The 23,239-nt window shown below is 29.8% G+C and overlaps 1 protein-coding gene across 1 annotated transcript; it reads left to right on the plus strand.

Moving 5' to 3' along the window:
• The first annotated feature begins 598 nt into the window (after nt 1–598).
• LOC141336982 (junctional adhesion molecule 2A-like) lies at nt 599–21,883 on the plus strand. The gene is made up of 10 exons (XM_073842703.1): nt 599–727; nt 7,680–7,745; nt 7,820–7,930; nt 13,352–13,501; nt 13,578–13,766; nt 16,765–16,872; nt 18,377–18,389; nt 18,634–18,705; nt 18,941–18,974; nt 21,851–21,883. Exons 1-10 carry the CDS (start codon nt 691–693, stop codon nt 21,881–21,883), a joined length of 813 nt encoding a protein of 270 aa, XP_073698804.1. The 5' UTR covers nt 599–690.
• The last annotated feature ends 1,356 nt before the right edge of the window (nt 21,884–23,239 follow it).

A 23,239-nucleotide genomic window follows, 5' to 3' on the forward strand; every position in this document is an offset into this window, starting at 1 on the left:
GCCAGCAACGCCAGGCAACGTCGCGCATTAATACAGATGTCATTGATATAAACGGCGTCAAACGTGGATCATCCAGTCAGAATTTAGATGTGACAACCATTTTATTATAAGTAATCTAACATGAACACACATTTCCTCCGCCAAGTAGCTAAAATCGTTCATTAGTCTGACTGTGAAGTGAACCCTTACGTTTTCCATGCAAGATGGCGCACTAATACACTGAAGTGCGGTCACATGTTTTTATTATTATTATTTATTTATTTTGTATTAAAGTATTTTTTTATTATTGCTTTTTTTATTTTTTGTTGTTGTTGTGGTCACAGGTGTGTTAGAGAACAAAAAAAAAAAAAAAAAGTGAACAATGGGCTAATCCAATCAGATTTGAGTGCCGGAACTATATTTGATAACTATTTATGGTCTAAAAGTTGACTGAAAAATGTCATTCACACTCGTTATTATATTAGAATCACAATATCTGAGCGTGTGTTTTGGTTAAATGGTAATGAATGTCTGTGTGTATAATTAGTGTTGTTCCCGCCCTCTCCACCTACACGCACGCGCACGCAGAAGTGGCGTTCAGTTGAGTCAGTCAGTGAGTTTGAGCGAATCAAAGCAGGTTCGGATTCTCTGGACAAAACACGCGTTTATTTGAGGATTCTTCTGGAAAAGTTCATCGGCTTTGTGGATGAAATGTTTGTGTCCGTGGCTTTGCTGATTTTAATTCAGAGTAAGTGCTTTGTTCCATGTGATCTTCTTAAAGTCTGATGATCTTCTTTAGAGAACAAGATTAGATGCTGTCAGTAAGTGCTCCTCTGTGTGTCTGTCATCTACTTTCTTCAATTAAATACTATATATATATCATATATACACGTACTGATTACACTCGCAGGCAAAAGTTGTCGATTTATTGGGTTAAAACGGTGAAATATACCACGTAAATACCATAGTACTTGAGTATGGCAGTCTTTCGTTACCTTGATATATCCATTAAAGTAGATCTACAGTACCATAGTATCACCACAGTACTTTACTGTAAGGGTTGAAGTAACAATCTTAAGAAAAAGTCTTAAGATTGTTGTTCAGTCGATAAAATTTGAATTATTAATATAAAGGAAAATGTATTAAAACCATAATGATTCAGCTAATGAATATTTCTGTAAGATATTTTTCTTCTTCTAAGTTAATTACATCAGTTGTTTTGGGAGGTGTTATTTTTAGTATCACTGAAATAATATTTAGAACCAGATTTTCTTTTTTTAAATATGTCTGTATGTTTTGTCTTAATTTTTTTATTTAGTTTTATTATTATTATTATTATTATTATTATTATTATTTTGGTAGATCAAGTCAAACCAAATTAAACTGAGAAATATTGATTCTCTTATTCTTTCTTTTCCTTTATTTATTTATTATTTATAGTTACATTTCTTTATTTTTCCTTTTTGTTTTTTATTTATTTATAGTTACATTTATTTTTTTCCTTTTTGTTTATTTTTTAATTTATAATTACATTTATTTATTTTTACCCTTTCTTCATTCATGTATTCATTTATTTATAGTTACATTTATTTATTATTTTTGCTTTATTTATTTATTTGTTTATAGTTACATGTATTTATTTTTTCCTTTGTTTATTTCTTTATTTATAGTTACATTTATTTATTCCCCCCTTATTCATTTATTTATAGTTAAATTTATTCATTTTTCCTGTATTTATTTATTTATAGTTACATTATTTTTTCCCTTTCTTTATTCATGTATTTATTTATTTATATTTACATTTGTTATTTTCCCCTTTATTTATTAATTAATTAATTAATTAATTAATTAATTTATTTTTCTATTGATCAAGTTTCCAGAAATGCAGACACTTAAAATAAATATGATGTACTCCCTATTTTTTATTTTTTTTTAAATACCTTGGCACTTGTCCAGCAAAAGCAGATGCAGATCCGCTGGTGGTTTGAGGAATGCATGTTTGGGTGGCCATGCGTGTGATGCTGAGCGTGTTTGTGAGGTTTTAGATGTGCGGCGCGTCTCTGCTTCTGCATCTGTTGATTCTGGCTGAGTTTGATGGTGTGTTTTGCTGTAATTCTGCATCTCATGAGATCTCAGAGCACTTGTAATGCCATGACTCTGATCAAATGGTGTGTGTGTGTGTGTGTGTGTGTGTGTGTGTGGAGGGTGGGGTTGTCTGTACCAGCTGTTGCAGACAGAGTTACACACACTCACAGAGGGTCTTTGTTCTTTCAGGGTCTCTTGCGTTCCACAAACTCACAAACACTGACCCATCAACACAACAATCAATCCACACTGAGCTTTTTCCCCTGTTTATTCACAGGCTGTATTCTGTATCCATCCACAAACATTGATCACAGAGTGGTTTTAGTTTTTGTAGTTGTATCATTAATCCTGATAAAGAATCATATTTCACCCCAAAATTACTAGAAAGAAACAGTGTTATTTTAGTATCACTGAGATACTATTATAGTTTTTTTTTTTTTTTTATATTTTGAATAATTTTTATATTTTTGATTTTAGAGTTTTAGTAATTTTGTCGTTTTCTTTTCTTTATTTTTTTGTCAGTGTTAATTTTTTTTAGTTCCATTTTGTTAGATTTAAGTTAAACTACCTTTGCAAAAAGTTAATTTTGTTTCAAGCAATTAAAACGGTGTTTTTTTATATATAATTTAGTTAACTATAAAATATGGAAGCCCGTTTCTGCCACTAAATTAAAAAAAGAGGTAATTGCGACTTATCTCACGACAATTCAGATTTTTTTTCTCCGAATTGCGTCATATAAACTTGTAATTCTGACTTTTTGTCTCAGAACTGTGAGATATAAACTCAAAATTGCAAGAAACAAACTCAAAAGTGTGAGATATAAACATGCAATTCTGACTTTTTTTCTCGCAGTTGTGAGATTTAATTAAGTCTGTTTCTGAGGAGATAAATAAAAAGACTGATATGTTCACAGAATTGCGAGTTTATATCTCACAATTGTGGCTTAATAACTCAAAATTGTGATTTTTTTTTTTTTTTTTTTTGTCAGTTTTTATTTTTAATTCAGTTTTAGTAATCATTTTTAGTACATCAAGTTAAACTACCTTTGGAAAAGTTTTTTTTATATTTTATTTTACTTCAGCTAATGTTTAATTTATTTCAAGCAATGAAAATGTTTTTCTGTTATGGTTTTAGTTAATTATAATAGCCCTAGAAAGAAATACTTATGTTTGGATTCTTATATATTTTACATAATTTATGCTAATTTAAAAAAAAAGTCTCAGTGTGAATTACTGTTACAAAAATGAGAATAAAATATAAATGTAAAATATTAAATATTTGTCATTTATTTTTTATTTATTTTTATATAAAAATCTAAATATATAATGTTTATAATATAAAGAATTATTACAAGTATCACAAATAATTATTGCTCATTATAATTAATACAAAAAAGTTAATGGTCCCTCTTAATGCAATAACGATCTTTATGCAGTTTCTTTTTTTGTTGGTTTATTGTGGTAAAATATGACGTTTAAATCTTCTCATACATCATTTGCATTAGTTGTTGGTGTGTTTAAAAGCTGTAAAATATGAGTCTGAATCAGCAAGCGAGTGTGTTAATGTGCTGACTCAGGACACAACCAGTGACAGGTGTGTGTGTGTGTGTGTGTGTGTGTGTGTGTGTGTGTGTGTGTGTGTGTGTGTGTGTGTGTGTGGGACAGTTGTCAGGTTGTCTTATCAGACTGGACACAGTGTTTTCATGTGTGTTGATTCCAGTCAGCACACAATGCCTCTCTCCATCTCTCCTCAAACGCAGACGTCAGGTGCAAGGTCGAGTTCCCAGATAAGATGAAATACAGAAACACAGATTCTGCCATTATTTACTCTCCCTCATATCGCTCCTAACCCAAATGACACTTTGTTTCTTCAGTGGGAGACAAAAGAAGACATTTAGCGGGATGTTCAGTGAGGAGCAGTGTGAACAATCTGCTAAACGTCTCCTTTTGAGTTCACCAGCACATGAGGGAGAGGAAATGTGTTCCACATGTATGTCTGAAGTGTAAGGTGAGGGGGTAGCTCATGATAAAATGATGTCCTGTCCAGTTTTATACTCCACAACTGGAGCAATAGAGATATGGAGGAATGTCAGCATTCCTTCTGTGTGAAATAATGGACGTTCAGACGCAGACATGAGCACTGAAACACACATGTGCTGACAGAAATATTCCAGACAAATCACTGCTGTTCATGTCAATTTAAACTGCTGTGCATGTACACTAAAACTCTTAATCTATCATTTCATTTAATTCAAATAAAGCTGAAATAAAATAAATATTAGATTGAAAAAATGTTTAATACAAATGTTTCCTTGGAATGAAATAAAAATTTATGTTGAAGTAATAAAATCACTTAAACTGAAAAAACAAACAAACATAGAAACTAATTAAAAAGCACAAAGTAAAAAAAAAAAAAAAACTGTAAAAAAACAAAATTCCACAAAAAAAGTTGTAGGTTTTGTAGAACCCCATTAAAATGTTTATATTTACTATTTTGATTTTAGACTTTTAAAATAGTTTTTTTCGTTTTTTCCATCAGTTTTTATTTTTAATTAAGTTTTAGTACTTCAGGTTAAACTGCTTTAGCAAAAATATGTTTATATTTTAACTTGTTTTTATTTTAACTTATGTTGTTTTTTTTGTTATAATAAATATTAAATTAATAAAATAAATATTAGATTGAAAAAATGTTCAATACAAATGTTTCCTTGGAATGAAATAAAAAAATTAGGTTAAAGTAATAAAATAACTAAAACTGAACAACAAAAGAACATAGAAACTAATTAAAAAACACAAAAGTAAAAGTAAAAACTATAAAAAAAAAATTCCACAAAAAAAGTTTTAGTTTTTGTAGAATCCCATCTAAAATTTTCATTTTAGACTTTTAGTAATTTTTTTTCTTTTTATTCCATCAGTTTTTCTTTTCAATTCAATTTTAGTACTTCAAGTTAAACTACTTAGCAAAAATATTTTTATATTTTAACTTGTTTTTATTTTAACTTATGTTGTAATACATATTAAATTAATAAAATAAATATTAGATTGAAAAAAATGTTCAATGCAGATATTTCCTTGGAATGAAATAAAATGTATGTTGAAGTAAGAAAATCACTAAAACTAAAAAAAAAAAAACATAAAAACTAATTAAAAAACACAAAGTAAAATTTAAAAACTATATAAAAAAATAAAATGTAAACTAAAATAAAAAATTAAAGCTAAATGGTATTATTTATAATATTTTCAGTTTTGATTTTCTTTCTAGAGTTTTAGCAGTTTTATTGTTTTTATTTTAACATTTATTCAGATTTAGTAATTTAATACATCAAGTTAAACTACCTTTGCAAAAAAAAAAATATTTCAGCTAATGTTTATTTTATTTTAAGCAATGAAAAAGCTTTTTATTAAAATGCATATGAGAGAGAAAATCTTACATAATTAGGGTTAGGGTTAATATTTAAAATAAAGGTATTGTATGAATTTCATATGAATTACTGTATTACAACAATGAGAATAAAATATGCTGTTCATGTGAACTGTAAACAGGGTTAATTTGATTGAAATAAAATATAAATATTTGATTGTAATACAATAATTCATACTGTAAGACTTTTTAATTATTTTAAATTTAAAATCGGCAAAAATAAATAAATAAAACTAAATTAATGAATATAAATAAAGAGATGCTGATTTTTATTTTTATTTTTTTTCCATTGAAGTTTTTTTTTTTTTTTTTGTGATTTGTGTTCCTGAGACTAAAAGCATCAGGGTACGTAAATGTTCCCCACATCCACATCTTGTTCAGATCTGTCTGGTGTTTTGATTGGAGTTTCCTTTATATGATAAAACGGCAACGTCAAACCAAGCGCCGTAATCAGCCACAGTCCTGTTTTTCTAATGATTTAGTCTGTCAGGAAACAACAGTTCCAAGAAGTGTTTTGGATGCTCAGTTTCCGCACACGTCATTTTCAGCAACCGGCTCATCTTTCTGGAAAAGACCAATCTGAAATTGATTACTGAATGAGAAAGAAGAAGCTAAACTGCTGAACCTAAACTTAAAATCATTATAACACACATCTGATCTGGAAAGCTGCTTTAGTCTCATGTTGTGAACTTAATTTGCGTGGCTCGTGGACTTGAGTATTACATTTGATTAGGACCAAAATCATAATTGTTGATTATTGCCTTGAAATTGATTTAGTTATTATTAATTACGATGATCACAATTTACATTGATTGATGTTTTAAATAGCTTTATACCATTGTTTGAAGCAACTGCATGCCATCATTTTATATAAAAATAAAAAAAGTATTGCTTTTCTCGTTTTCACAAATGTCAACGATACATTGGTTTGGATTCTTTAAATAAAAAAAGTACAAATATGCAATATGCAAAGGGATATGCCGATATAAAATTTAATGTTGTGATTAATTGCTAATGCTTTTTTTTTTTTTTTTTTTACAGTATACGCTATTATGACCATATTGAAGTGGAGTCATAATACAGTAGAACAGCTTTAATAACTATTTTCTTATGACAAAAATAACTGAACATTTGAAAACAATAAAGCAATACATAAAAATATATATAAAGTTATAAAATGTAGACAGATTAAAGTGCAAAAGATTATAAAGACCAATAGATATCACTTTACAGTTAACCTTAGTTAATGCATTCATATTCACAATCAGCAATAGCTACATTTGCCACAGTTATTAATCTTTGTTAAAAAAATCCTCTTAGTTCACATTAGCTCATTAAATAACACAGTTACAACTTTTGATTTGAACAATTTGTTATTAAATATTGGAATGATCTCAGATTAATGAATGTTTGAATGGCAGCTAATGAATGAACTAATGTTAACTAATGAAGCCCTAATGTAAAGTTCAACCCAACAATAAAGAATCAAAACACTTTCAAACAATATCCAGGGCATGTTGGAGTCCAGATTAAAATGTAAAAAAGTTTGAAAATAAGTCTAAATATTGAAGTATTTGTGGCTGTGATGAACACCAGAGCAAATACACAAATCTGAATCACTTTTTAAATCATTTCAACACTTTCCAGAAACTGAAAGCTGTTTTGTTTACTGTGTTTTCGGGGAAATGGCTGCATTATGTTTAGCTCCATCTGCTGTCACAGAATGAAAGTGCGCTTTCATCCAGAGCGTCTCTTATGTGCTTCTCATCCGTGCTTGTTTACATCAGAGTGCAGAATAATGCAGAATAATCAACGTGTTTTTTTTTTTGTAATGGCAGCTTTGGAAGATTACGTACTTATGGCATCCGTAATCACGATTAGAAATTTGATGAATTGTGCAGCTTTTACTCTAACGATGTGTGGGCAGAAGCAGGAAGGCCAACAATGACTGCCGTGTTATTGAAGAAGGGAAACACCTGTTTCCTGTTCCTGTGAGGAAATCACAATCCGACTTTAGCCGCAAACGTGCAGGCGAACAGAAGCTTGACCTTTGTGTCTGTTCACCACAGAATGAGATCAACTATGTTTAGAAATCCATATTGTGCTGCTTCTTCCAACTGGGAGTCTGCAAACACAATCCTGGAGCCCCGGAGCGCTGTGTGTTATTCATAACATGCTTTTGTTCTGTGTTTCAGGCGCGGCCGTCGTCCCCGTCACCGTCACCAGCCGCAGTCCCCAAGTGGAAGTGCATGAGTTTTCTGGTGAGCGTGTTTGTGTTTGCAAATGTTAGTTAGGTAATGTGCTGTATCTTCTTCATGTCTGCTGTCCTCCACAGACGCTGAGCTCTCCTGTGAGTTCAGGACAGAAAAAGACAAGAATCCTCGCATCGAGTGGAAGAAGATCGACAAGGATGTGTCGTTTGTTTTTTACGACGGCCGTTTCGTAGGTAATTGACATCTGTGGTGTATTAAATGAGCAGTGGAGTTAGTAACTGCTTAGAACAGTCTAGAATCATACTGCAAATTTCCTGTTAAATACCTAAAATATCCTTGCTACCACATAAGAACATATAAAAACCCATTCATACCACCTTTGGAACCACATAGAAACATCCTAGCAAACACTCTTTTCTTTGTCCTTTTAGTAGGGCCCTATGATTTCCATGATCCGGAAAACGCAGATGCAATTGCAAAAAAGTCAGAATTGTGAGAGATAAACTCATCTTTGTGCAAAAAAGTCAAAATTGCAAAATAAGGTCAGAATTGCAAGATTCTCTCCAAATGGCGCAAAAAAGTTAATTGCAAAAAAACGTCAGAATTACTCTATGTAAACTAAATTGGGCAAAAAGGTCAGAATTGCAAGATATAAACTCACAATTGTGCAAAAAAGTCAAAATTGCAAAAAAGGTCAGAATTGCAAGATATAAACTCGCAATTGTGTAAAAAAGTCAAAATTACAAAAAAAAGATCATAATTGCAAAAAAAAAGGTCAGAATTGCAAGATATAAACTCACAATTGTGCAAAAAAAGTCAAAATTGCAAAAAAAAGATCATAATTGCTAAAAAGGTCAGAATTGCAAGATATAAACTCATAATTGTGCAAAAAGTCAAAATTGCTAAAAAAGGTCAGAATTGCAAGATATTCTCGAAATTGCATCAAAAATGTCAAAATTGCAACAAAAAGATCAGAATTGCAAGAGTCTCAAAATTGTGCAAAAATGGTCAAAATTGCAAAAAATGTCAGACTTACTGTGTAAAATAAATTGGGCAAAAAGGTCAAAATTGCAAGATATAAACTCGCAATTGAGCAAAAAAGATCAAAATTGCAAGAAAAAAAAGGGGCCCTATGATTTCCGTGATCCGGAAAACTCACAGAATAAAAAGTCATAAAAATTGAATTTACTCTATAATGTGGAATGTCACGGAATCTGATCAATTTGAAGAATATTTTTGAATAAATCAAGAGTAATCATGAACACATAAACAATCTCTAGAACTGCTCTGAGAGTCACTTAATGAGCATTTTACAGTTTCTTTTGAGAAAAACTATGGCAGTATCATTAAAACAAACTTACAGGTCTTTACAGCAATGCTTCAAAATAAAAGTTCAGTTTAACTTGAAGAAAATGTGACAGAAATATATTTCTTAACATGATACTACTAGTACTACTAATACTATTATTATTAAAACAATATTTTTAAGGAATATTTGCCAAAACATTATTTACCAGAAAAATGTAAATAAACAGTATTTTTGAAAAATAAATAAATAAGAAATTCATTCTTTATAAAAATCAATTAATTAGACATGCTTTTGATGATTAAAAATTAAGGAAACTATTAAAATGGAATTTAGAAAATTAATAGAAAACACAGAATTTGGTAAGAAAAAAAATAAATAAAGCAATAACATGCAAGTGTTTTTTTATATATTATTAATTTTTTAATTTAAAATTAAAAATTAAAAAGGAAAAAATGAAATTAAAACTATAAAACGGAATTAGAAAAAATAAAACCGATTTCACAGGGCCCTGTTGTAGTTGCAAGTTAAAGGTGTTTGGCTGTTTTGTAATCGGTGAGTGTTTTAGTCTTTATATCAGTTCTACAGTTCCCCTTATAATCAGAACAGGAAGTGCACAGATTCTGTGTGACATGATATAAACGGCTGTAATGGAGTTTAAAGAGATGAGTCTATTTCTGTGTCTGGTTCTGACATGAGCATCAGTCCAACAGCTCACTTCCTGTAGAAATATCACATCATGTGTGGATCTGGACAGTGCTGGATCAAAAACCCTAATAAAATATCATTTTCTAAAATGTAGTTGAGTAAAAAGTACTATATTATGCTATAAAAGCACATTTCTGCCACTGAATAAAAAATAAAGGTAAATGCAGACTTTAAAAAAAGGTCACAATTGTGAGGAAAGAAAAATCTAAGAATTTGTGACATAAACTTGCAATTGTGCAAAAAAGGTCAGATTTGTAAGATATGAACTCAGCAGCATGAAAAAAAATTCAGAAATTATGAGGAAAAAATGTCAAAATTAGATATGTATTCGTAATTGCAGATAAAAATGTCAAAATTGCAAAAAAAAATCACAATTGTGAGATATAAACTTGCAGCTGCACAAAAAAGGTCAGAATTGTGAGACAAATTCGTAATTGTGCAAAAAAAGGAAAGGTAAGGAAAGGAAACAGTATTATGCTTCATATAAACTCAGTTGTGCAAGAAAAAGGCCATAATTACAAGATATAAACTCGTAATAATGAAATATAGGTCAGAATTGCAAAAAAAAAAAACGGTCAGAATTGCAAGATATAAACTCGGTTGCACAAAAAAAGTCAGAATTGCAACATAAATTCACAATTATGCAAAAACAGTCAAAATTGCAAAAAAAAAAAAAAAGAATTGCGAGATATAAACTTGTAACTGCAGAAAAAAGGTAAGAATTGTAAAAAAGGTCAGAATTGTGAGATATAATAAAAAAGATTATAATTGTGAGATATAAACTCATAATTGCACAAAAAAGGTCATAATTGTGCAATTTAATAGTTGCAGTTACCCTTTCTGTGTTTATGCTTCATATAAACTCACTTGTGTGAAAAAAGGTCATAATTGCCAGATATAAACTCGTAATAATGAAATATAGGTCAGAATTGCAAAAAAAAAGGTCAGAATTGCAAGATATAAACTCGTAATTGCATGAAAAAAGTCAGAATTGTGAGATATAAACTCAGTTGTGTGAAAAAGGTTAGCATTGTAAGATATAAACTTGCAATTATGAAAAATAGGTCAGAATTACAAAAAAAGCCAAAATTGCAAAATATAAACTCGTAATTGCATGAAAAATGTCAAAATTGTAAAAAAAAAAAAAAAAGTCTGAATTCTGAGATATAGACTCGTAATTGCATGAAAAAGGTCAGAATTGCAACATAAATTCACAATTATGCAAAAATAGTCAAAACTGCAAGAAAAAAGAATTGCGAGATATAAACTTGTAACTGCAGAAAAAAGGTAAGAATTGTAAAAAAGGTCAGAATTGTGAAATATAATAAAAAAGATTATAATTGTGAGATATAAACTCATAATTGCACAAAAAAGGTCAGAATTGTGCAATTTAATAGTTGCAGTTACCCTTTCTGTGTTTATGCTTCATATAAACTCACTTGTGTGAAAAAAGGTCATAATTGCCAGATATAAACTCGTAATAATGAAATATAGGTCAGAATTGCAAAAAAAAAAGGTCAGAATTGTCAGATATAAACTCGTAATTATGAAATATAGGTCAGAATTGCAAGATATAAACTCGTAATTGCATGAGACATAAACTCACAGTTGTGTGAAAAAGGTTAGCATTGTAAGATATAAACTTGCAATTATGAAAAATAGGTCAGAATTGCAAAAAAAAAAAAACGGTCAGAATTGCAAGATATAAACTCGGTTGCACAAAAAAAGTCAGAATTGCAACATAAATTCACAATTATGCAAAAACAGTCAAAATTGCAAAAAAAAAAAAAAGAATTGCGAGATATAAACTTGTAACTGCAGAAAAAAGGTAAGAATTGTAAAAAAGGTCAGAATTGTGAGATATAATAAAAAAGATTATAATTGTGAGATATAAACTCATAATTGCACAAAAAAGGTCATAATTGTGCAATTTAATAGTTGCAGTTACCCTTTCTGTGTTTATGCTTCATATAAACTCACTTGTGTGAAAAAAGGTCATAATTGCCAGATATAAACTCGTAATAATGAAATATAGGTCAGAATTGCAAAAAAAAAGGTCAGAATTGCAAGATATAAACTCGTAATTGCATGAAAAAAGTCAGAATTGTGAGATATAAACTCAGTTGTGTGAAAAAGGTTAGCATTGTAAGATATAAACTTGCAATTATGAAAAATAGGTCAGAATTACAAAAAAAGCCAAAATTGCAAAATATAAACTCGTAATTGCATGAAAAATGTCAAAATTGTAAAAAAAAAAAAAAAAGTCTGAATTCTGAGATATAGACTCGTAATTGCATGAAAAAGGTCAGAATTGCAACATAAATTCACAATTATGCAAAAATAGTCAAAACTGCAAGAAAAAAGAATTGCGAGATATAAACTTGTAACTGCAGAAAAAAGGTAAGAATTGTAAAAAAGGTCAGAATTGTGAAATATAATAAAAAAGATTATAATTGTGAGATATAAACTCAGTTGTGTGAAAAAGGTTAGCATTGTAAGATATAAACTTGCAATTATGAAAAATAGGTCAGAATTACAAAAAAAGCCAAAATTGCAAAATATAAACTCGTAATTGCATGAAAAATGTCAAAATTGTAAAAAAAAAAAAAAAGTCTGAATTCTGAGATATAGACTCGTAATTGCATGAAAAAGGTCAGAATTGCAACATAAATTCACAATTATGCAAAAATAGTCAAAACTGCAAGAAAAAAGAATTGCGAGTATAAACTTGTAACTGCTGAAAAAAGGTAAGAATTGTAAAAAAGGTCAGAATTGTGAGATATAATAAAAAAGATTATAATTGTGAGATATAAACTCATAATTGCACAAAAAAGGTCATAATTGTGCAATTTAATAGTTGCAGTTACCCTTTCTGTGTTTATGCTTCATATAAACTCACTTGTGTGAAAAAAGGTCATAATTGCCAGATATAAACTCGTAATTATGAAATATAGGTCAGAATTGCAAAAAAAGCCAAACTTGCAAAATATAAACTCGTAATTGCATGAAAATGTCAAAATTGTAAAAAAAGGTCTGAATTCTGAGATATAGACTCGTAATTGCATGAAAAAAGGTCAGAATTGTGAGATATAAACTCGGTTGCACAAAAAAAGTCAGAATTGCAACATATAAATTCACAATTATGCAAAAATAGTCAAAACTGCAAGAAAAAAGAGTTGCGAGATACAAACTTGTAACTGCAGAAAAAGGTAAGAATTGTAAAAAAGGTCAGAATTGTGAAATATAATAAAAAAGATTATAATTGTGAGATATAAACTTCCAATTATGAAAAATAGGTCAGAATTACAAAAAAAGCCAAAATTGCAAAATATAAACTCGTAATTGCATGAAAATGTCAAAATTGCAAAAAAAAGTCTGAATTCTGAGATTTTAAGAAAAAAGTCAGAATTGTAAGATAAAAACTCACAATTCTGACTTTATTTAGTGGTGGAAACAGGCTTCCATATTATGCTGTGGAATGTAGTGAAGTAGCAGTAAAATGTTCTCCAAATGAATTTACTCTGATAAAGTACAAGTACTTATAGAATGTAGTTAAGTGCAGTAATGAAATAAAACCGCTGGATGTGGTGCAGCAGTTGTGATCATGGAGTGACGTGCATATTTCTGGTGTGTGGTTCAGGGCCGTTTAACGAGCGTGCGGAGATCGAGGGGGCGACGGTGCGGCTGCGCAGAGTGACTCAACTCGACGCGGGCAAATACCGCTGTGAGGTCAGCGCTCCGCAGGACAGCATCACGCTGGGAGAAACCAACGTCACGCTGAAAGTGCTGGGTAACACACGTCTGTCCTGCTGTCTGACGCTCAGTGTGTTGCGCTCGTGTGTCTGATGTGTTTAATGTGGTTTCAGTGCCTCCACAAACGCCGTCATGCGACGTGCCCAGCTCTGCTCTGACGGGCTCTCAGGTGGAGCTGCGCTGTAAGGACCAACACAGCATCCCACCCGCTGTCTACACCTGGTTCAAAAACAACCACCCTCTGCCCATCCGCCAGCCTAATGCCACTTACACCATCGACGAGTTCAGCGGCGTCCTGGTGAGTGTGAACACACACCGCTGTGAACCTGCTCATCCGCCACATGAATGTTGAATCTAGTTAACACAACATGTTCAGCTCATTTTACATCAGAAATATGATCAAAATCAAGTATGTTATGCTTAATAGCTTACTTGTTTTTTTAAGAAGTCTCTTCTGATCACCTAGGCTGCATTTATTTGATCAAAATTACAGTAAAAATAGTGAAATATTATTACAATATAAAATAGCTGTTTTCTATGGGAGCCCATTCCACCACTGAATAAAAAATAAAAAAAGGTAATTGTGACCTTTATCTCGCAATTCTGACTTTTTATCTCAGAAATGTGAGAAATAAACTCACAATTGTGAGTTATAAAGTCCGAATTATGAGATATAAGCTTCTAATTGCGAGTTTTCTCAGAATTGAGATATAAACTCGCTATTGTGAGTTATAAAATCCAGTTTTGAGGACTGTTCTCAGATTTGCAATTCTTACGTTCTTACAATTCTGACTCACAATTGCATGTTATAAAGTCACAATTTTTAGAAAAACAAATCACAGTTACAAGATAAACTTCCAATTTGGAGAAAAAAGTCACAATTACGAGATATAAACTCACAATTCTTAGAACAAAAATCACAATTATGAGATAAACAAAGTCATTGCAAGATATAACCACAATTCTGAAGGAATAAAGTTACAATTATGAAATAACATAAATAATATTTCACAATAAAAATTCACAGTTTATATCTCACAATGCTGACTTTTATTTTTTGAGTTTATGCCACGCAGTTCAGTTTATATCTCACAATTCTGAATTTATAACTCACAATTTTGTAAAATGTAATTTATTTCTGAATTTTCTGCATTATTACTCGAGTCTTGAGTGTCACATGATCGTTCAAAAATCATTATTATCAATGTTGAAAACAGTTAGTTGTGCTGTCCAGAATTTTTTTTATGGAACCATAATATATTTAATTTTTCAGAATTCACAGATGAATAGAATTTTTTTTTCAATGTCTTTACTGTCACTTTGATCAATTCAGTGCGACCTTCACAAATAAAAGTAGTAATTTCTTTAAAAAAAAATCATCAAACCCACATGTGATGTCATTTGCAGTCTTTGATAGAATTTCTAATATTTACAGTATTATGCAGATTGAGTCAAAAGTAAATAGGATTTAAAATTTTGCTAATTTTACATTTCTAATAAAAATGTATTAAATTTTTTATTTATATTATTATTATTATATATATATATATATTATAATTATTGATACTACAAGTTCTATAGCCATTAAATATTGCTTGGTTTCTTTTCACCCATACTGTATAAAGTGTGTGTGTGTGTGTATATATATATAAATAAACACGCATAAAATATATAATATATATATACACACACACACACACACACACACACACTTTTTTACATAAATATTTTACATTTCATATATATATATATAATAGAGAGAGGTTGTTAAGGTGAGTACACATAAAATAAAAATATAAAATATAAAGCATATATGTGACCCTGGACCACAAAACCAGTCATAAGTGTCAATTTTTTTCAAAATTGAGATTTATACACCATCTGAAAGAATAAAGAAGCTTTCCATTGAGATGCAACTATTTGAAAATCTGTAATCCGAGGGTGCAAAAAAATTATAATAAGGAGAAAATTGCCTTTAAAGTTGTCCAAATTAAGTTCTTGGCAATGTATATTACTAATCAAAAGTTATGTTTGATATATTAATGGTGTGAAATTTACAAAATATGTTTATGGAACTTGATCTTGATATCCTAATGATTTTTGGCATAGAAGAAAAATCTATAATTTTGACCTGTACAATGGATTTTCGGCTATTGCTATAAATATAGCCATGCTGCTTAAGACTTGTGACTTGGAGGTTTTGTGCTCCGAGTCACATGTATAAAAGAATAAGGGAGTATATTAAATTTTATTGTGCTTTAAATGAGTAAAAAAAATACTTACTGACAAATGGGCAAATTTTAAAAATGTAGAATTACAACGAATTAGTATTTGGGGTGAAAGTAATTTGTCTTTAATATGTCATAAATTGATTTTTGCTGCAAAATAAATGAAAATTAATATTTCATAGGTATATTATTTATGTTTTATACTAAATTAGGGAAATTACAATACTTTTTTCCTAATTTCTACACTTGGATAAATATATTTTGAATATAGACTGCAGTAATGTTACCTATTTAAACTGCTGGCTGTCAGCATTTCATAATATATAAAAAAAAATAGTTAAAAATGACAAAAAACAACACAAAAAACAACAACAAAATGACTAAAACTTAAAACCTAACAATAAAATACTAAAAATGTATTAAAAAAACATGCAAATTACTAGAATTGTTTTAAAAAAAATCTAAAACATAAATTTTTTTAAATATTGCAAAGACAAAAACTTTTCAAATGAAAATGAAATTCAAAAATATAAAAATAAAATCTATTTTGAAATTTTGACAAAAAACAAATAGCAGTGCTTTTGTTTTAGCTTTAGTCTTTTTAAGGATTAGAAGCATAAATCTAGGTTTTTGTTTTCAATGCTATTAGTAGTTAATACAAAAAATATAGGATATATATAAGGTCATCTTCAACTTAAATAAAGCTGAAATAAAATATAAATATTATAAGAAAAACGTAAATTTATTTCGGTTATTTGCCATGGCAACATTTCTAATTTTAGTTGAAGCTGAAAAAAATACTAACTGGAAATAAAAATGAATTAAAATCTCAATTGTACTCTAATGAAAATGAGGTAAACAGCATTAAAATTAAACCTGAAGACAACAATTGAAATATTAATAAAAACATTAGTATCTAGATAATGCAAAAATCACATTGATTATAATTGTGCTAGTGAGGATGATTCAATATAAATGTGAGAAATTCTTCAGAAGTTATTATATTAGAGCTCTATGAATGATGTGCATTGAGTGAATGTTTGGCGTTTCTGATCTGTAATGTTTCTGTCAGATGATCTGAACGTGGCGGCGGTGATCGCAGGAGTGGTTCTGCTGTGTCTGCTGGTGTTACTGTGTGCTTTCGGAGTGTTTTACGCCCATCGGCACGGATACTTCAGCCGTGAGTTCAGCTGATGATGATGAAAATAAATCACACTCACCACTTTCTGGTTCACTTCAAAATGCAGAACACTTTCAAATTGATTGATATTTCTTTAAAAAAAGTGAAAATATGATAGATTTATGTATTAAAATTATATTAATTATCTGAAAAAGAGATATAGTAGAGCAGTGTTATTTATACTATTACAATATTTTGAATTGGCCATTATTTTAATTTTTGGTTTTAATTTTGATTTTTTTTTAAATATATTTTTTAAATGTATATTATATACATTTATTTTTAAAAGTGTTAATAATTGAAAGTTTTAGTGTGGCACAAAGTGGCAATTTCTGCTCTGATTAAATTTTCTTTTATAAATTGATACATTTATACACTTATAACTCTTATGAGTCAAACTGAGTAAATCATTGTCATTTATAGTTTAATAATGTAAATGTCAAGTCCAGATCAAACTTTTCCCAGGGAAAAAAAATATGTATGTATTTTTATGTATGCATGTATTTATTTATTTATTTATTTATATTTTTTTTATGTTTGTGTGTATGTATTTATTTATTTATTTTAATGTACATATTTATTTATTTTTATGTATTTATTATTTCTATTTCTATTTGTTTATTTTTTTAATGTATTTAATTTGTATCTATTTGTTTTTTATGCAATTATGTTTTTATTTTATGTATTTTCTATTTTAATGTATTTTTTTTATGTTTTTTTTTTTTTTACATTAGGATTTTGTTGACCCTCTGTGGTGAAAATTATGAACAGAATATATGGAAAAAGAAAAAAAAAGAAAAAAATTATTTTGCAACCATTTTTATTATAGTTTAGTTTTCTGTATTAAAATTTTAATTTTTTTTAATTTCAGTTTTAGTAATTTTAGTACCTAACCTCTATTTGTGACCATGGACCACAAAACCAGTGCAGCACAGGTATATTTGTAGCAATAGCCAAAAATACATGGCATGGGTCAAAATTGTCGACTTTTCTTTTATGCCAAAAATCATTCGGATATTAAGTAAAGATCATGTTCCATGAAGATTTGTAAATTTTCTATCGTAAATATATCAAAACTTAATTTTTGATTAGTAATATGCATTGCTAAGAACTCAATTTGGACAACTTTAGAGGCAATTTTCTTAATATTTAGATTTTTTTTTGCACCCTCAGATTCCAGATTTTCAAATAGTTGTATCCCAGCCCAATATTGTCTTATCCTAACAAACCATACATCAATGGAATAAATAAAATAAATAAATATACCCTTATGACTGGTTTTGTGGTCCAGGGTGACTTTTTATTTCAGTTATTTTCATTTTGAGTTTTGCAAGAGTATTTCTATTGTACTTCAGCTTTATTAGAGTGAACAAAGACAGTTGTGAATAGTTGTAGTTTGGGTAACAGTAGCGTCTCTGAAGGTGATTGTGATTTATCAAGTTGTTTTTCATTCTGACTTTCTCTTTTTTTCCATTTCTCCCTCTGACTGAACCGTCACATACAGGACACAGAGGAAGGTAAGATCGCTAGTTCACTGCTTAACTAACTAACTAACTAACTGACTAACTAACTGACTGACTGTGTGTGAAGGTACTAATGATCCTGGTTGATGCAGAAGCACAGGAAGTAGCTCAGTGTGCCGTGTGTGTGTTCTGATGGGGTTAATAAGCGCATGCGACGGTTGATCATTCTGCATGGCGTTGGTGGTGTAGCGGCGGATGGTAGCGTTTAACCTTTGACCTGAGCGCTGGGTTATTGCAGGTCGTTCTGGATCCCGCAGTGTCACGGCGCCGCTCACATTAGCAGCCAGAACCTCCACAGAACCGAACACGCGTGAGTCACACACACACACACACACACACACACACACACACACACACACACACACACACACACACACACACACACACACACACACACACACACACACACACACACACACACACACACACACTCGCGACTGCAGACGCACACACGGCACAGGAGAGAGAGAGAGAGAGAGAGAGAGAGAGAGAGAGAGTTGATGATGATGTGATTGAGTGTTTAATGATGTCATTTCCTGTTTCAGTCAACATTCAGGCTACAGTCATCCTCCCAAAGAAGTGAGTCACATTCTCATCAGACTCCACTCGACATGTGTCTAATAACTGCTCAAACACTAATTATAGATTTATAGCAGAAACATTTATATATGATCGATCGCCATTCCTTTGTCCATCCTTTCATCTGTCCTTTCTTTCTTTCTTTCTTTCTTTCTTTCTTTCTTTCTTTCTTTCTTTCTTTCTTTCTTTCTTTCTTTCTTTCTTTTGTCTGTCCTTTCTTTCTTCTGTCCGTCCTTTCTTTCTTTCTTTCTTTCTTTCTTTCTTTCTTTCTTTCTTTCTTTCTTTCTTTCTTTCTTTCATTTGTCTGTCCTTTCATTCTTCTGTCCTTTCTTTCTTTCTTTCTTTCTTTTGTCTGTCCTTTCATTCTTCCTTTTTTTGTCTTTTGTCCTTCCTTTCATCCTTTTTCTACCTTTCATTCTTTAGTTTTTTCTTTCTTTCAGCCATCTTTTCATTCTTTCATCCTTCCTTTCTTTTGTCCTATCGTCCTTCATTTCTTGCGTCCTTTCTTTCTTTCTTTCTTTCTTTCTTTCTTTCTTTCTTTCTTTCTTTCTTTTGTCTGTCCTTTCATTCTTTCGTCCATCCTTTCTTTCATCCTTTTTCATCCTTTTTCATCCTTCCTTTTTTTTGTCTTTCGTCCTTCCTTTCATCCTTTTTCTTCCTTTCATTCTTTTGTTTTTTCTTTCTTTCAGCCATCTTTTCATTCTTTCATCCTTCCTTCCTTTTGTTCTTTCATCTTTCCTTACTTTCGTCCATCCTTTTTTTTCATCCTTTTTTCTTCCTTTCATTCTTTCGTTCTTTCGCCCTTCCTTTCTTTCGTCCTATAATGCGTCCTTTCATCCTTTTGTTCTTACTTTTGTCCTTTTCGCCCGTCCTTTCGTTCTTTGTCTTTTCTTTTTTCGTCCTTCCTTTCTTTCGTCCTTCCTGTCTTTCGTTCTTTTGTCCTTCCTTTCTTTCGTCCTTTCTTTCGTCCTTCATTTCTTTTACCATTTTATCCTTTCGTTCTTTCATACTTCTTTTGTCCTTGTTTTCGTCTTTTTTCATCCTTTCATCTTTCCTTTCATCTTTCCTTTCTTTTGTCCTTTTTTGTCCTTTCTTTCTTTTGTTCTTTCTTTCATCCTTCCTTACTTTCATCCGTCTTTTCTTTCATCCTCTTTTTAATTTTTTCTTTCGTCTTTCCTTTTTGTCCTTTTTTTCTTTCATCCTTTTTTTTCTTTGGTCCTTTCGTTCGTCCTTTCGTTCTCTTTTCGTTCTTTTTCTTTTGTCCTTTCTTTTTTTGAATGCTTTTTAAAGGAGTCTTTTCTGCTCGTCAAGGCTGTGTTTATTTGATTAAAAATACTGAAAAAAAACTGTAATATTGTGAACTGTTAATGCAATTTAAAATAGTGGTTTTCTATTTTAGTATACTTAAATATACTTTAAAATGTAATTTATTCCTGTGATGCAAATCTGAATTTTCAGCACCATTACTCCAGTCTTCAGTGTCACATGATCCTTCAGAAATCATTCTAATATACTGATTTATTATCGATGTGGGAAACACTTGTGCTGCTTGATTATTATTTTTCAGTATTCTTTTAAAAATAAAATGTTAAAAAGAACAGCATATATTCAAAATATAAATCTTTTCTAACAATGTAGGTCTACTACTACTATTACCTTTTTATCAATTTAACATATCCTTGGTAAATAAAAGTAAATAAAACTAATTAAATAACTAAATAAAAGTTTCTCTCAGAGAAAATGTACTGACCCCAGACTTTGAATGAGGTGTTAATTGTTACAAAAGTTTTCTGTTTTAAATAAATGCTGTTCTTTTTAATGTTTTATTCATCAAAGAATCAAAAAAATATTAAGCAGCACAACTGTTTCTGACATTGATAATAAAAGTAATAAATCAGCATATAAGAAGGATTTCTGAAGGATCATGTGACACTGAAGACTGGGGTAAAAATTCAGCTTTGCATCACAGGAATAAATTATATTTTAAGGTAAAATAGAAAACCACTATTTTGAATTGCATTAACAGTTCACAATATTATAGTTTTTTTCCAGCATTTTTTAAATGAAATAAACAGCCTTGATGAGCTGAAAAGTCTCTTTTAAAAAGCATTAATATTTTTTATATATAGTTTAGGTTTCAGTGCAATGAACCAGTTTTTTCCTCTAAGTTTTCTTGTAAAAATTGCTACATTAAATTTGTAAAAAAAATCTCAAAAGAAAGTGTTTTTGATGTAGTGCTGTAGTTTATCACCTGCTAATAACGATGAAAATATTTAATATTTATGGTAAAAATTTAATTTTTGGAAAAGAACATTTTACTTTATTTCAGTTTATTTTGTATTATATATATTTTTTTAATTTTGGGAGAAAAAAACTGTAAAATTGTCAAGAGTATCTGTTTTTCATCTAATGATTTTTTGTAATCAACTGATACTTTGTTACTTTTTTCTACTTGTTGCAGTACAGTACTGTTAGATATATTTGAATAAATAAATAATAATAACAATTTATTTTTTTTATGTATTTTTTCATTTTTGTCTGTGCACTTTGTAATAAAGGTATATTAAACATTGTTCCACATACTACGAAAATTTTACATGTAACATGATTGGCATAAAATCTAGTGTTACTTTTTTACAGTACAGCACTATTAGATGTTTAAACATGAACTTTTAAAACATTTTTTTTGTTTGATTTAATCTTTTATGTACTATTTTGTAATTCAGTTCAAGCTGATCAATAATTTACTCTGTAAAAAAATATATGAACATGAATGTGTAAAATATTATTTGTAAAATTCACTATAATACAATACTGTTAATTTTTAATTTTTTTTTAATTTTTTTAAAATAATAATAATTGTTTCCTATCGTCAGGATTTCAAGCACACTCAGTCGTTCATGCTGTGATGTGAAAAGCAGAGCCGGTTGGATGGATGGATGGATGCTGATGGTTGTGACACTGGAAAATGAATCTGGCAGCAGCTGGACAAACAGTAACAATAATGATCCTCCAAAGGCTTCTGATGGACTTCAAGAAACCAAATCCATGTGGTTTTGTGATTAATGTTAGCGCCTCCTGCTGGCGGATCATCAAACAAACGACTGAAGCGTTTGACCCCTATGCCTTTAACGGAGCTCCAAAGAGTCTGATGGATGACCTTTGACACGCCGTGCCTTTATTTCAACTCAATCATGTCTGTATCTACTGAGAGTGATGACGGGAATCATAGAATGGCCTCAATTATTGTATATTTTATCAATCTATGTGTTTTTTAATAAAAATAAATGCATTTTTGTCTGAAACATTTGTTCAATTATAGCTGCCGTGTTCATCCAAAGGAAAAAAAAGAAATACACAAATGCAAAATTCACTCAATTATTCAGAGACAGAAAGGAAAGAAAAAAAATGAAGGCTTTACAATAAGATTTTGTCAACATTAATGCTTCTACTAACAAACCTAAATCATCAAATTTACATTTACAGTTTACAACTTTCACAGCATTTAATTGTCAACCTTTACTAATTCAGTGTTGAAATCAGCATTAAAGACTCAAATTTTTCCAAACCCACATTGTTTTATTGACAATACATTTAAGCTTTTTTTTGTTAATCCACATTTATTACATGACTAAAAGCCTAAATCTGTTCATATGTTTTAATGTTTTACTGCTTGACAGTGAATGGTCAAAAAAATAGTGTTTTAAAATACTATTTTGTTTTCCAGATTTTATTTTATTTTTTTGCAATTTTAGTTTCTTTTTTTGTACATTAGTATTTTTTTTTTTTTGTCTACAGTTTTATTGAAATTTAAAAAAAAAATATTGAAAAAAAAAGTTTTATTCATTTTAGTAAATATGGTTTAACCAAAAGGAGAAGCTGAGCTGAAATATTTGTTTTAATGTAATTTTATTTCAAGTGACAAATGTTTGTAATGTTTTCATTAACTATAACAATCAACTTTCACAGCATTTAATTGTCAAGCTTTACTAATTAAATGTTAAAATTAGCATTTAAGACTCGTGTTTTTGCAAACCCACAAAGTTTTTTGAAAATAGTATTTCATGAGCTTTTTTTTGTTAATCATAAAAAATAAAATAAGTTTTCTTGTATGAATTGCTACATTTATAAACTGTAGGGTTACATTTGTTAAAAAAAATATTCAAAGGAAAGTGTTTTTGATATACTGCTGCAGTTTTTCAACTGATAATGACATTTTTTAATATTTATGGTAAAAATTGTGAACAGAATTTTTTGGGGAAAAA

This window comes from Garra rufa, chromosome 6, assembly GCF_049309525.1.
Source record: "Garra rufa chromosome 6, GarRuf1.0, whole genome shotgun sequence".
In the NCBI taxonomy this organism is placed as follows: Eukaryota; Metazoa; Chordata; class Actinopteri; order Cypriniformes; family Cyprinidae; genus Garra; species Garra rufa.